The sequence below is a fragment of the Amblyomma maculatum genome, chromosome 1 (assembly GCF_055883805.1).
Source record: "Amblyomma maculatum isolate TAMU_Amacu chromosome 1, ASM5588380v1, whole genome shotgun sequence".
Lineage (NCBI taxonomy): Eukaryota > Metazoa > Arthropoda > Arachnida > Ixodida > Ixodidae > Amblyomma > Amblyomma maculatum.
Window position 1 is genome coordinate 15,600,201 of NC_139344.1, and position 14,274 is coordinate 15,614,474.

At 43.2% G+C, this 14,274-nt stretch overlaps 1 protein-coding gene across 1 annotated transcript in view; it reads right to left on the minus strand.

The window, feature by feature from the left end:
• LOC146201826 (importin-4-like) overlaps window positions 1–14,274 on the minus strand; it is a 106,762-nt gene that overhangs the window by 22,774 nt on the left and 69,714 nt on the right. The window contains exons 22-23 of the mRNA XM_084587788.1: window positions 10,679–10,872; window positions 8,781–8,960 (exon numbers count right to left, since the gene is read on the minus strand). Coding sequence (XP_084443914.1) covers window positions 8,781–8,960; window positions 10,679–10,872 — 374 coding nt within the window. The remainder of the gene's footprint in view (window positions 1–8,780; window positions 8,961–10,678; window positions 10,873–14,274) is intronic.

The following is a 14,274-nucleotide window of genomic DNA, read 5'->3' on the forward strand; positions in this document are numbered from 1 at the left end:
CAAATTTCGGCTGTTCCAAACACTTTCTTGTGCTCCTAGAGATGATGAATGTGGTAGCCGTGTGGCTACCACATTCATACCACCGCATTGACAACTAGAGCTGCCTTCACATTCCCACTGCCAAAATCACCTTTAAAGGGACAGACCGCTGACCAAACTGCGCCATAAGGCTATGGTGGAAATGAAAACCTCTCGCCTCATATTGTAAGGAGTGAGCTCTCCCATATCATTAACAGGAATCTGTAATTTTAATTTAGTACTGAAAATTGCATGAAGAAAGCTTAAGTGCCATTTTGCAGTGAAATCCTGCCACTACCAGTGTATCCCACCACGTGACCACTCGCCAGTAAAACATCGCTGATTTGTTTTAAGTACATAGTGTTTATTAGTTCATTCTGGCATATGGGGCTAATCTTCCTAAGCCAACATTACCTATGAGGAAGGCCCCGGTAATTTTGACCACCTGCAGGCCTTTAATGTGCACTGACAACATACAGTACAAAGGTGCTTTGTGTTTCACCCCCCCCGGAAACGTGGTCTCTGTAGCCGCGATCAACCTGCGTCCTTAGGCTCAGCAGTTGTGTACCTTACCCACTATACCACTGCAAAAGGGCAGTGTTTAATTTCTTTAAGCATCAGCCATGTTTTATCAGTTATTAGCTCTAGTCCACTCTTTGATGAAAAGCAACACTTTCTTTGCATCACTGATAATGTGCTTTTTAACTTTTAGCACTAGACGGCAGCACAGTGTTTCGGATTCAAGTGCCACGACAGCTAGCAGTGTAGAAATTGAAATATGCACTACTCTGTACTATACATGACGTCTAATTACTGTCTGGCAAGTAAGACTTACATTAGTTTTCAGTACATCACTTTTTTTGACATTCAGTCGCCATCATGCTTATTGTTATGATTTCCAGCATAGGGAATAAAAGTGGGTGTATGCAATGATATAAAAATTCTTGGTAAAAATCTACAGCATTTCTGACTAAACCACCGTAGAATGAAACATCTTAGATAGCAAGGTTTCAGTTCCGTAGAAAAAAATTGAGCATTTGAAATTCAGTGGTCAGTCCTTTTAATGACTATGCACACGAAAGTCGCTGACTCTGAAGAAACTGTAATATGCAATGCAATGTAATGTAATGCAAATGTAAAAGAAAAGCAAGTGAGCTAGCATTTTTTTTTCTTATATCCTTAAATGCACAACTTGTGCCGATAGCGCTGCTAACATGGCCAATATGGTCTTAAATTTGTCCAAGACAGAGCAATAAGCCGTGATACCCATCACTGCAAATGAATGTTCCCCGCTTGACTGTATTGAGGCTAATTTGGTCACACAATGACAAACTCATGTAGCAGTCAATTATTATCACACTGCATGCTAATCCCATTCAGTCTGGATGACATTAACCCTTTCGCTGTCACGAACGTACCTGTATGTTTTCGCGCTTCCCCCCCCACACTGTCACAGACGTACCGGTACGTTCTCTATCGTGCATTCAAAACTTCGCACCTGAACGCGATGCTGGCGCATTTGGACAGGCTGCGCCATCTGTCAAATCTTTCTACAAGTTCGTATTTTCGCCCCATGTTGTGTTGGTACGTATGTACTGAAGACTATGGAGCGAATGTGCCCACCCCCGCCATCTTCTTTTCTGGGGGGCGCGGTCGCTCCGCGCGCGCTACTCTATCGTGCTAAGCGATCATGGGCCGCATGCGTTTCGCGGCGCATGCGTGCGGTCACAAGTTCAAGGGTTGTTCTATCATCTGCCGCAGGTTTGCAGGTTATTATTTTTATTCTGTTGGCATGTCTGTTACGATGCATCTCATTCAGGGGTTTGCGCCATTGTCTCTCCAATAGGTCGACACATGACTCGATCACTGCTTTCGCTCTCTCTTGCCGCGTCCTTGCTTGCGGCTAGCAGCAGCAAAGGAGGTTGTTTTAGCCCCTTTCCATCTCCCTCTGTCATCTTGATTTCTCAACGTGCCTTTTATCTCCGTTGTGCAGGCCATCGAAAGTGCGCCCTCCGTATGCGCGGTTACTTTCAGATGGCTGACAGCGCGGGACCTTCGACTGCGGGCTGCAGTGATGGCTCTTTTGATTACAAATACGAGTCGAGCTTGGATTCGGTCTCTCAAGAAGTATCGAGCAGTTTTTTTCCCTATATAACCCTCATTTACCTAATTTATAATCAGGCAGATAATGATGATGATGTTAATTAACAACACTTGCAGAACACTGAAATGTGCATATTTCGTTGACTATGTTATTTGTATAGCAATCGCAATCAAAAATAAATCGCTATGCTTGTTCCCTGAAACCAAGCCGACACTGGGGGTGCATCACGGCCAGGAACGCCTGAGAGCGAAAGGGTTAAACTGGTATTTTGGTGTTAACATGTCCCCCACCTCCATTTTATGCACCTTTTGGACCATTAAAGACTTTAAGAGCCAACTCTATAGACTTTCTCAACGAAGGCCCCATGAGCTCGCTGGGCGCCTGACATAAGCACGGTGGAAGCGGCAGTGGAATTGGTTTGCAACAGCCCAGTGAGGAGGCATTTCGACAACCTCCTCACCCGGTGCAAAGGTTTATAACCGAATAAACTAATGACAACAATAATATTTCACAATGGCCATTAAATTTTGGGATCACCTTTGTCCCTTTGCTACGACTGTATCAATAGTATCCCCAAGCAGTGGGATGAGAGTCTCAGTTCCTACAGTAACTACTTCTAAGCAACTCCTTTACATCCTAGCTTCCTCATAAACAGTGTCTGCTGTGGCATGAACAGAGGGTTGCGGCATTGTTAAGGCCCCTAATTTTCTGTGATCCTGCAAAAATTTGCAAATTTGAACAGTTTTCGTAGAACTGTGAGTTAGCAGTAACATTTTTTTATCATGATGTTGCTTTGGGCATCAGTAGGAATGACAGAAGAGTGGAAATGCGTTCAATTTAATCACCGAAATTCTCCTGAAAGTCAGAATTTTGAGCAAAATGTTTTGGTGATGGCTTGAAAAACTTGCTCCCCCTTCCACTCGTTTCTATGAGAAGAGCCATGATAATGGCACCATCGACACCAATATTACCACAATGCAAGAATAAAACACAAGTTTTTTGCCCTTACATACTAATCTGCCTCAGAACACATCTCATGTTATAATCAAAGCCAAGCTATGAGAACAATGCATTATTTCTTTGCTTCCCTTTGGGATACTTTCACCCATATGGCTCTTGAGCTGTGAGAAAAAGCCTACTTCTCTACTACCTTGGCCCATCAAGAAGCAGGCACAGTCATTGCACTATGGGATGAGACTGGGCATTGAACCTTATCACAGAGACCATTTTAACTGCTGTAGAAGCACTGAGTATCAAACAGGTGCAATCCTTTGAATGAATTATCAGCCACTACCTCATGCAACCTGAATTTTAATGACAGCATGCAAGAGATGTTTCAAGGATAATGCTTTATAATTATTCCATGAATTTGATGTTTCCTGCAGAATATTAGACATTACAGGTATCGGCATGAACACACACATCTGCAAGACAGCTTCACTGCAGTTTTGTGCGAAGGTGCGCAGCCATATGTGGAAGAGTGCTTTCTTGGAAACATTTTATACTTTTCTTTCTTTTCATTGTGTTGCGCAAATGCCCCATGAGCACTATGAGGTGAAGTCGGGCTTGCAATCATTGCAAAAGTTACCTTAACCGAAGTGACTGCGAAACATAGTCTTCAAGAGGATTTTCTTTGTGAGTCCTATGAGAAACCAACCAAATTATCTCTCATTGTTGATCTTATCTGATAATTAATTAAGCCAAGCTACAGTGTACTGTGTATATTGCCACACCTAATGCTACTCTACTAGGTAATGTATCTTAAATTTACTTAAAAAAAAATGCATAAAGAAAGAAAAAAAAAAAATTCTAAGGATGACTACGATACTCCTTAATGCAAAATTTGAGTGCAGCTATTGAAAAGCTTCTGTGTTATAATAAGGCAAAGAAATTGAGAGAAGCTGCACTACTGCGCTCAATATGACTTGCAATCAGCGTGTGGCCGCAGCAATTTCTGGAAGCATGGTGGGACCGACAAGCAGTGACCGAAAACTAAGTGGAAAGGATTCTGCTGTTCCTGCAGCCAGGTGCATCCAGCTCGTTATTTATCACAGGAGCCGGCGCGTTTAGCTTCGCAGAAGAGGGGTTTCATCCTAGGCCAGACGGTTTCATCGGGGAAATCGCATGCTAACAAAATGAGTTAGTTAAATATATTAAAATTGACGGCACAGAAGCAACTAAGGCTATGATGCGCCAATCACAAGGTTGAGAAATGACGGTCTGGGTAAAATAGTTTGATACTAATAGTTTGTGTAGAATGCTAGCTTCTTTCAGGAACTTCAAGATTTGTGAAGAATCAAGGAGTGTTTGTTCACCTAAAAGCAGCATGGGGTGTAATGGGATATGTTCGTTGTAAAATATTTTTTTTCTTAGTTCTTAAAGCCCTGCACATGAAATTGAGACATGATTTACTATCAGTACACTACCACACCTTTTGCAGAGGGGTTTGTCTTGTTTTGTCAGCAAGAAATTGTGAGTGAGATGTGTGTGTCCAGTGTGTAAGAGACATAAAATTGCTTCTTTAAAATGTTCCTGATGTCTACAGGATTTCCACTCTCCTAAAAAGGGTTTTACAGAACATAATTAGTTGTTTACTTGTTCATTCTATGTAGTTGCCATTTATTTCTCAATTTAGTGTACACTAACTTTAAACAATCCCTGTGTGGCGTGCTCACTTGTCTAGTTTGACCAAATCGGGCTTGTGCAGCGCATGCATCTGCTTTCTCATTGACCTCTATCCCAACTTGGCTAGAAAGCCAGCAGAACTTTGTTGTATTTTTGAGCTGTGATCTTAACTATGTTAAGTATGATGATTCCTAATAAAGGTTCTTGAGCATTTGTTGTAGGGCTGTGAGCATGCTCAAAGAATCAGTGTAGATGATGCTGTTTTTGATTTCCCCTTTGATTAACGTATTTATTCAAACCTAAGCCTATGGTTTTTACTAAAATTCCGAATACTAAACTGAGGTGTCGGCTTACATTCGAGGATGTGGCTGCACAATCGCCATCGCGGTATTGAGCATGTGGCTAGCGTTGACCTGTGGCTAGCATTGCTACAGGCCTACAGCATTGCTAACGCGTCCGTGGATTCTCCGTGCACTTCGTTTCACGATGCGATGACGCTAACAAATAAGCGGCGTCATTATACCGCTGCTTTCAGGCGGAAAGTTGTGCTTGTGGCGGAAAGCTCATCCAACCTTCAAGCACAGCGCGAGTACGGCGTGGACGAAACAAATATCCGTCGCTGGCGAAAACAACGGGACCAGTAGTTCAACTTTGCTGCATACAGAATGGCATTTTCCGGACCCCGCAGAGGCCACCACCATGCAGTGGAAGAAGTCACTAAGTTTGTTAGGACGCAGAGGGCCGAAGCACTTCCTGTTACGACAGAAGTTATTCAGGCGAAGGCAAGGGAGGTCGCGAAAGCACGAGGCATCCCGCGCACCACGTTCAAGGCAAGCAGAGGCTGGCTTCAAAGGTTTATGAAGCAGTTTGGTTTCAGCCTGCGGCGATGAATGTCAGTGTGCCAGAAGCTGCCCGGAGATTTTGAAAAGAAATTAATTTCTTTTCAATGGTATGTGATAAAGAAGAGGCTTGAGAAAGGGTATGGACTTGGGCAAATTGGAAATGCCGACCAGACCCCAGTTTAGTTCGAAATGTCCATGGCATACACAGTGGCCAAGAAGAGGTCAAAAGAAGTAAAAGTGCGTACTGCGGGCTACGAGAAGGAACGTTCGACTTTAATGCTCTGCTGTACTGCCGATGGACGGAAGATGCCACCGTATATCACCTTCAAGCGGAAGACTTACTGCGAAAGAAGTGTTTCTGAAAAACGTCATCATTCATGCACACGAAAACGGATGGATGACAGTGGCAATGGTCGAAGAATGGATTAGGCTCGTCTGGCAATGTCGACCAGGTGCACTGTTGTGCTGGGACTCCCTCCTGGTCTTAGACTTATACAGCAAACAGTTGACGGACGCGTGAAGGCTGCACTCTCACGAGGTGGGACAGATGTGGCTATAATACCTGGCAGCATGACCAGTCAGCTTCAGCCACTCGATGTCGCCATCATCAAGCCCTTTAAATCTAGAGTGCGCAAGTATTACACTGATTGGCTGACTGAACAAGATCACGAGCTCACTCCGACAGGTCGCAATAAACGTGCATCGCTCAGTCAAGTGGCCAAATGGGTTGCAGCAGCGTGGGAAAATATTCCAGCGGAGATGATATGCGGTCATTTCGTAAATGCTGCATCTCAAACGCGCTGGATGGTACCGAGGACAGCGCGCTGTGGGATGAAGACAGTGACAAGGAAGCCTCCAGTGAGGAAGACGACGACGAGTGATTAGTCAGCTTTGTGAAGAGCACAGCCAGCTTTAATTTGAATAAATGTCTTTCTTGTTCAGGGCGGCCTTTTTCTGTAGGCTTGCATTTGTTTTTTTCTTTGTTTTTTTCGGGTTCGTGAGTTTTGGGGGGTCGGTTTGCAATCGCGGCTGGCTTATATTCGAGCGAATACGGTATCTGCTCTACAGCAAGCTAACAAAATGAACGAAGCAAAATGAAGTGCGATATGAGCCTAGCGTTCAGCATGCAAGAGCCAGCAATGCGATAATGCTGCCACTGCCAATACCAGACGGCATGGCGAGAAGGTTGAGTGCTGGATCAGCAAAGTCCTTTCCCTTTCATTTTAAAGAGACCATCATGCTTGCCAGAATCACTCCGGCCACACTACATGGGGTTGCAAGTCATATTGAGGAGGACAGTATGCGCAGTTAAAGCGCACTCTTTTTGAGAGCCAAAACGTATTTCTCACAAAGAGAAAGTACTAGAACCATGAGTGAGCGGCGCACAGCTCGTGGGTCTTTTTTCTCTTCCGAGAAATTTCCTCTGGCTCGTGACTCTCTTTTTCTCGATTACACCGGCAACGGCACAAACGGCGATGTGGCTCAACCGCCGAAAGAGCGCATAGGAACTAAATGTTTAACATGGCTACACATTACAGGTAGCTAGATTGATAACCAATTTTGATGATGATTTGTATGATATTTGATAATGACTCCTAGATTGACGATTTGTATCTGCCCACTATGAACAAAGCCTCACTGCTGGATAAAACCTGTAAAGCATTGTGTGAAAGAGCTGTCTTTCTGGAAGAAAAAAAAATTAACTTGTGTATCACAGCCTGTTTCCAAGCAAGCCGAACACTTTTCATCCAGCCCACATAATAGTACTTCACATTCAGTATGCTACAGTAAAACCTCGTTAATAAGTTTAAAAAAGAATGCTGCAAGGGGGGGAGGGGGGGGACGTATGATCCGAACTGCCTAATATTAAAAAAAATTAACTGCTGAATGAGGTACAAAGACAGAGTAGAATTGAGATTTTCACTGCATAAAGGTGTAGATTAGCATTTATAGTCTTGAAGTATGCACAGCTCCTTTTTTAGCTCTCGCAGAATTCAGTCCGTATTTGCGTTTTCCTAAGCACTGAACAGATTTAACAACAGATCCGATTCGTAGAAGGAATGACGAGCCAGGACTGCCTCCTTGGTTTTTTCCGGATGCTTCGCCTCCTTACACTAGGCCGCGTTTTTGCTCATGCCCCCCCCCCCCCCCCCCCTTCCTTTTTTGCCAGCGAGAATTTGCAAAAGAAAAAGCGTTAGCACGTCCCTACGTTTCGCGCCGTCACCGTGGCATTCACCGCAAACTTCTTAGCACCGCGCCAAGATGTTGCGGTGTGTTTACCTTTTCACGTTAGCTGTAGTGGGAAAAAGGAGGAGGGAGGGGGATATTGCAAATGCCTTTTGATGCGAAGTGAACGATGCTAAAAGAGCCAGGTCATGCTTGCGACTGACCGCGTGCTTTCGCTGACGACTTATGGGTGTAAAAATGGACGACAGTTGGAAAAAAAAAAAGAGAAAAAAACTTTCTTGCGTAATTATTTTTTTTACTTGGCAATCCGTAGCAGCGCCCGTTCGACATCATAGCCTTTCATGGGCGTTAGCTAGGACCGCGCTGACAGAAATACTTGTCCATATTTCTGAAATAATGGGGGTCGAATTAATGAGTATTTAGCTGCAAGTTTCGGAGGTTGGGCTGAAGAGAAGAGCAGACAGCCGCCGTCGCGGCCGCCAACCACTACACTCTGGCGCTGCCGGCCACCGCACCGGTCATAGCGCCATTTCAAATTAACGAGCTTTCACTGTAGTTTTAGTTATCAAATGGTTCATCCCTATGCCCTTAAGGCACCGAAAAAGAAGAAACCGCGTTTTTCCCCATGGAGTCAAGTTTCTGCGGGAACGGGTGCCTTATGTTTGTTGGCTCTTTGGCTTCCTTTGATGCTTTTCCCCGTTGCACCTGAAAGCAACTTTTGGGGGGGGCGGAGCGCCGCTGATCAGTTTTTCACGTCGCGAGCACTCGTTAGGCTATGTCCAGTTCGTCGCAAACATATTATACGACCATAGTTTGTCGAAATTTCCAACATAGTAAACGGAAAATTGTGTTTTTCGGGAACGCATTAACCGGAAGAAAAATAACGTAACTCTAAGGGAGCTGTTTTACTGTGCGCGATTTTGAACGTATAAAACGGGAAATCATATGAACCGGGAAAGTATCAACAAGGTTCTACTACTCTTTTCACTAACATGCACGCTCACCAATTTGCCCAAAAAGAGAGGCAACAGTCCTGCCAAGTATGGAGCAAATGTTTCTGCTGGAAGTGCCTTGGCCAGAGCTGGAACAAGCTGTCCAGCCATCTGGACAAGCAAGCCATCATACTCAGCTTCATCTTGCTCCTCAGCATCCTCTCCATCACTGTCAGCATCCTGGGATGCAAGCTGAGAAGGGGGAAGAAAAGCAATGACAAGAATGCAAACATAACCAGTGGCAAAGCAAAATTTGATACACACTATGACAGAGGCTATGCAGCTAAAAATAAAATGCACATTGGTAAAAACGAGCAACGGAATACTTCTCTCTCTTTCAGGGGAAAAAAAAAGAACAGATTAATGCTGACATTTCTATATGCATAAGCATAAATTGTATGAATATCCCCCATAGAAGAATATTAACCAGGGGTGTGCAATTGAAATTTCGAATATGAATGGGATGTGTTGGTTGTTCAATTCATATTTCCAATGAAAAAATTGACATTCAGAATTCTCCTAACATTAAAAAATTATCGAATACACCAAAAATGTTCAAATTTAACACACTGCACGCTTCATCGCAATGCTTGATCATGTTGACTGTGTGCAACATAGGTGTTTTGTGAAAAGAGACCCTTCCTCTTGCAAAGAGGGCTTTCCCGACAGTGGGTGCAAAATGAAGCACTTGACAAAACTAGGAAAAAAACATCGGTCTCAAATTGGGTTCATCTTAAATGCAGACAACCATTGTGCAGGTGTTCAACAGATAAAATTTTTGTAATTCAAAGCATTTTCGCAGTTTTTTCAGGCACATTCAATAATTCGAGCTTGCATTTAATTCAGACAGTTTCTTCTGGTCTTTTGAAGGCCGAATTAACGAGAGTTTACAGTCTTCTGGAGCGATATGACAACTCCACCTGATTCCATGCAGGCTTTTCCTTTTTTTTTTTAAAAATAAAAAGATAAATGGAATCCAGTATATAATGTATACAGTATATAATGTAAACTGGATTTTTCAGTAGGGTATACACCTTTGTGCATTTTTAGTTTAACTTTATTTGCAAATACCGAGTGACTTCTAGAATAGATAAGATGAACATTGTTTGCTATTTTTTAATTTTCTGTTGTACTTTTTTTCACTGATCAGATATTCGATAGTACATATTTGAATTGGTATTTGAAGGCATTTTTTTCCCCGCATTCGCATTCGAAAGTTTCAACATTCGCACACACCTAATCATAACAGAAAACAAAAAGTTTTAAAATCTACTATACAGCGCGTTGCACAATTAGAGGCGCGATGTAGAATGCTTCTCCCAGCTAAACCGTGGAATCCTCGCAGTTAAAATTTTGCACAGGAAGGGCATTTTGTCGCTAGTATTTTTTTAATACGAAATTTGTTTGGGGTACTTGCCTGATTTGATCAAAAGAAGTCAAATGTTCCCATCTTATGCGGCGGCGATGACGCCGGACGAGTCGCTGCCCCAGCGATGGTACTGGTGGCGCCACCTCATGCTGCTACAACAACTCTGTAGCAGGAAAAAAGGGGGCGAAAGTTTCTGGCAGAAGGTTTGAGTTGTTGTAAGCAGCATGAGATGGCGCCACCAGTACCATCGCTGGGTCAGCGGCTCGTCTGGCGTCGTCGCCGCCGCATAAGATGAGAACATCCGACTTCTTTTGATCGAATCAGGCAAGTACACCAAACAAATTTCGTATTAAACAATTCTAGCGACAAAATGCCCTTCCTGTGCAAAATTTGAACTGCGAGGATTCCGCGGTTTAGCTGGAGAAGCATTCTACATCGCGCCTCTAATTGTGTAACACGCTATATTATGTAACACAGATTTCTCTAAATACAAGAACACCCTAGGAGAAAAGAAAAAAAAAGAAGGAACAAAACAACGTACCTTGTCATTGAAGGCATCCTTAACTAAGTTGACAATGTCATTAACATGCGATGGACTCTCAAATGCAGCACCTTTAAGTTCATTGATTAGAAGAGCCAATGTTTCCAAGGTTGTAAGAACAACGTCCCGGTCTGGATCAGTATGGCCAATTTCCACCAGCTTAGGAATAAGTATTCCAGCTGCTTCAGACACATCTGAAATGAAATGGTTGCAGTTAGAAAATGCAATAAACTTAAATTCTAATTTTTATCTTGCATGTTATCACACATATCGAAGACTGATATATCAACACCCATGTAAAAAACGTGAATGACACTAGCACCTTTCCATTTTTTGCCTAATGCATGCAATGACCTGTAGCATATAGTCCTACTTGCGTATAACTGCAGCTTACACAAAACTTCTTTAGAAACTGGCATCATGATGGTCTCCACCGACCATTTATTCCTTACTAGAATGAAGGTACTACAGCTGCAAAGTGGGCCTGTAGTTTAAAGATATGCTGGTACATATGCCTTAGGCATTGTGCTAGCATGAAAGGTATATGCTCCATATGATGTCATTGTACAGAGCTAAAGGCTGAGAAATGAAACAAGGTATACAGCTTTCAGACCTACTTACTGTCTCACTAAAATTTCACACCATGAAAATTGTACACAGAGCAGAAGACATCTTTTCAAAACTACAAGGAGAGTGCCTCAAACAGGCCACTGGCTTGTTTTAGGAAGACTGATGCCAGCATTGAATTCCCCCCCCAGGTCAGGACAACGCCTGATCGCAGCCTATATCAACTGCAATTGATTGCTGCCAGTGAGCACGCAGATGTTGCCAAAGCTCTAAGCAAAGAACTAGTAAGCAGGAAAAATGAAAAGCCCATATATGGTGCCTACTTTATGAGCTGCAGGCGAATTGTGTCATCTCAAAAAATGGCACACTCAAGAACAGCTGTTCAGTACTTGCGAAAGACTGCTCAAAGCAGAACAAGGAAGCACTGAACTGTATCCCTTGGTATAACGTGAAAATACTGTGCTACTGTTATCGCATAAGTGATGTAGGAAAACTTAGCTACTGCTGTAACACCTGCACCTTTAACTTCAGCTATGATCTTCAGATTTCTAACTTTACATAAACTGTAGCAGAAATGGTGCAACCTCCATAATGACGTGGAGGTGATTTGAAGCTTTCATCTGGGCGCTCATTTTTACTGCATCTTTCCTCTCCCACTATCAGGTGCTGCCTGAGTGACATGACATAAACGCAGCAAGTTTCCCCCAAAGGACACCAATCACCACCTCCAAGAGATACCCGTAAACCTGCCCCTAACTTAGGGGTGCATATCACTTTGAGAAGGGCAGTGGCAGTCTGCTGTGGCTTTTTCGCAGTGCATACATGAGGTAGGGAAAAGCATCTGAAAATGACACCAGCAACAATGAAGAGATTCCAGCTAGATTAACCCCTGTCGTCACTGGACAGAATAAGTTGTGAAGTTTATTTCCCAAAATGACAAGGCAAATATGAAAATATGACAGAAGTCTGCAAACACTACAAAACTGAAAATCAGTCATAAGCCAGTATCGAAGATAGATATATCTTCGATACTATATTTAGATACATTTTGTGTATCGGTATTAGGTATCGTGTGCTGAAAATGAAAGTATCGGACTATCGGCATCGAAAATACACTTTTAAAATATCATGTATTTTGAAGATACTCGGTACTAAAGAAAACTTCAAATATTGAAACCGCTGCGAGACTCTGGGTTGACGGCGCTCACTCAGACGGTAGTAAAAGTTTGAGACAACTTGACTTGTAGTACCACGTGAGTTCCCTACAAATGCCCTGGCCCGTTAGTGTCAACCACATTTCCAGATTACCTTTCTTTAAAACTGAAGGAGGCAATGGTAATTAGATGCTCACGAGATGCTTTACTTTTGAGCACCGAGTGCGTACCACGAAGCTGCTAAGCCTTTAACAGACACATAGAGAGAGACTAACAAAGCTGAAACGCAAGGCGAACACGCAGTAGGGATCTCGTACAATGCTGTACCCGCTCTTCCCACCCTTTGCCAGCCACCCCCCGTTTCTGCGGCGTTTGATTCTCGTCAAGTAGTGCCCCCAGCGTGCTGTCGGGCGCAGTAACTTATGCACAGTCCAAAACCCCTGGGCTCCGCGTGCCGGCTCTGCTTGGTGGCAAGAACAAAAGCTTCTAAAACCTCAGTCCACCACGATGCAGTCAGCTAACCACGGTCTTGTAGTTGCCGGCGTTTGACGGAAAACAAATCCATCCTTTATAACTGCACAGGAAACAGGCTTCCACTAAACTTTTTTCTGGAAAAAAACGTTACGTCCAAAATTTTATGAAATGCACGACGTGAAAGCTCTGAATGAATTTTCCAGCACAGTTCGAATAACAAATTATGCGTTGTCAAACAATTATTTTGCGAAAAGCATTTGAGCAAAACTTCAATGAAACTTGTAACGATATCTCTTTTAAAAAAAAAACTAATTTTTGAAATATGCGAAATGATTGACACAATATTAGCCACTTTCTGTTAAAACAGATACTTCTATCTTTTGTTTACAACCAGCCGTATTTCTACAGCGAAGCTAGTGAACCTCGAGTTTTCCAACTACCTCCAGGATGCTCGAGTCAACGCAGCTATGGTTCATTACAAGCTGATAAAACGCATCCTCGAATTCAACACTGTGGTGTGCTCATGTGCGTATGTAGAGAGGCTTTTCTCATTTGTGCCATGTTTAGCACGCCCTCATTGCGCTCTTTCTGGATTAAATAACGTTCAGGCATTTTATTTTGTTTCCTTCTAGCTTTTAACATTATGCAGAGCTTCAAAAGTCGCACTAACGGCAATATAATATATAATATATTTGGTTAACAGGAAAGGAAAGGTGCAGTATCTGTCCCACTTGTTCTGTGGACACCTGAGCCGCCCAATAAGGGAAGGGAGGAAGGTGGGAGTGAAAGCGGAAAGAGAAACGGGTACCGTAGTGGAGGGCTCTGGAGTAATTGCGACCACCTGGGGATCATTAACGTGTAGTGACGTCGTATGTAGTGACGCTGTACAGCACACGGACGCCACTTCGTTTTGATGGAGGCGAAGCAAAGTGGCGTCTGTGTGCTGTACGATGTCAGTGCACGTTAAACATGCCCAGGTGGTCGAAATTACTCCAGATCTTTAACGTGCACTGACATCATACAGCACACGGATCCCCCTTCGTTTCACCTCCATCGAAATGCCGCAATATAACTGCTCAGTTCTTCAACCGCACACAGGTTACACAATTGTATTTGTATGTATAGCCAAGTGCTCGCATGTCGGTTTGCATGAAGAGCATTAGTTGAAAGAAATATTTCGCTAGGCTGCTTGTGGAAGCAATTGCTTCAGTGTAATCATGGCTTCAATTAAATGCGAAGTTCCAACAAGGACAGCTGCCCAAAAAATAACTCCGTTGCTGCCGTATTCGTTAAGCCCTTTCAGAAAAACTACGCTCTAAGAATGCTCTAAAGATTCCAGAAAGCACGGAAAAATTTTTTAATGCCGCTAATTGTAGTACCACTTTTATTATGTTAGGATTT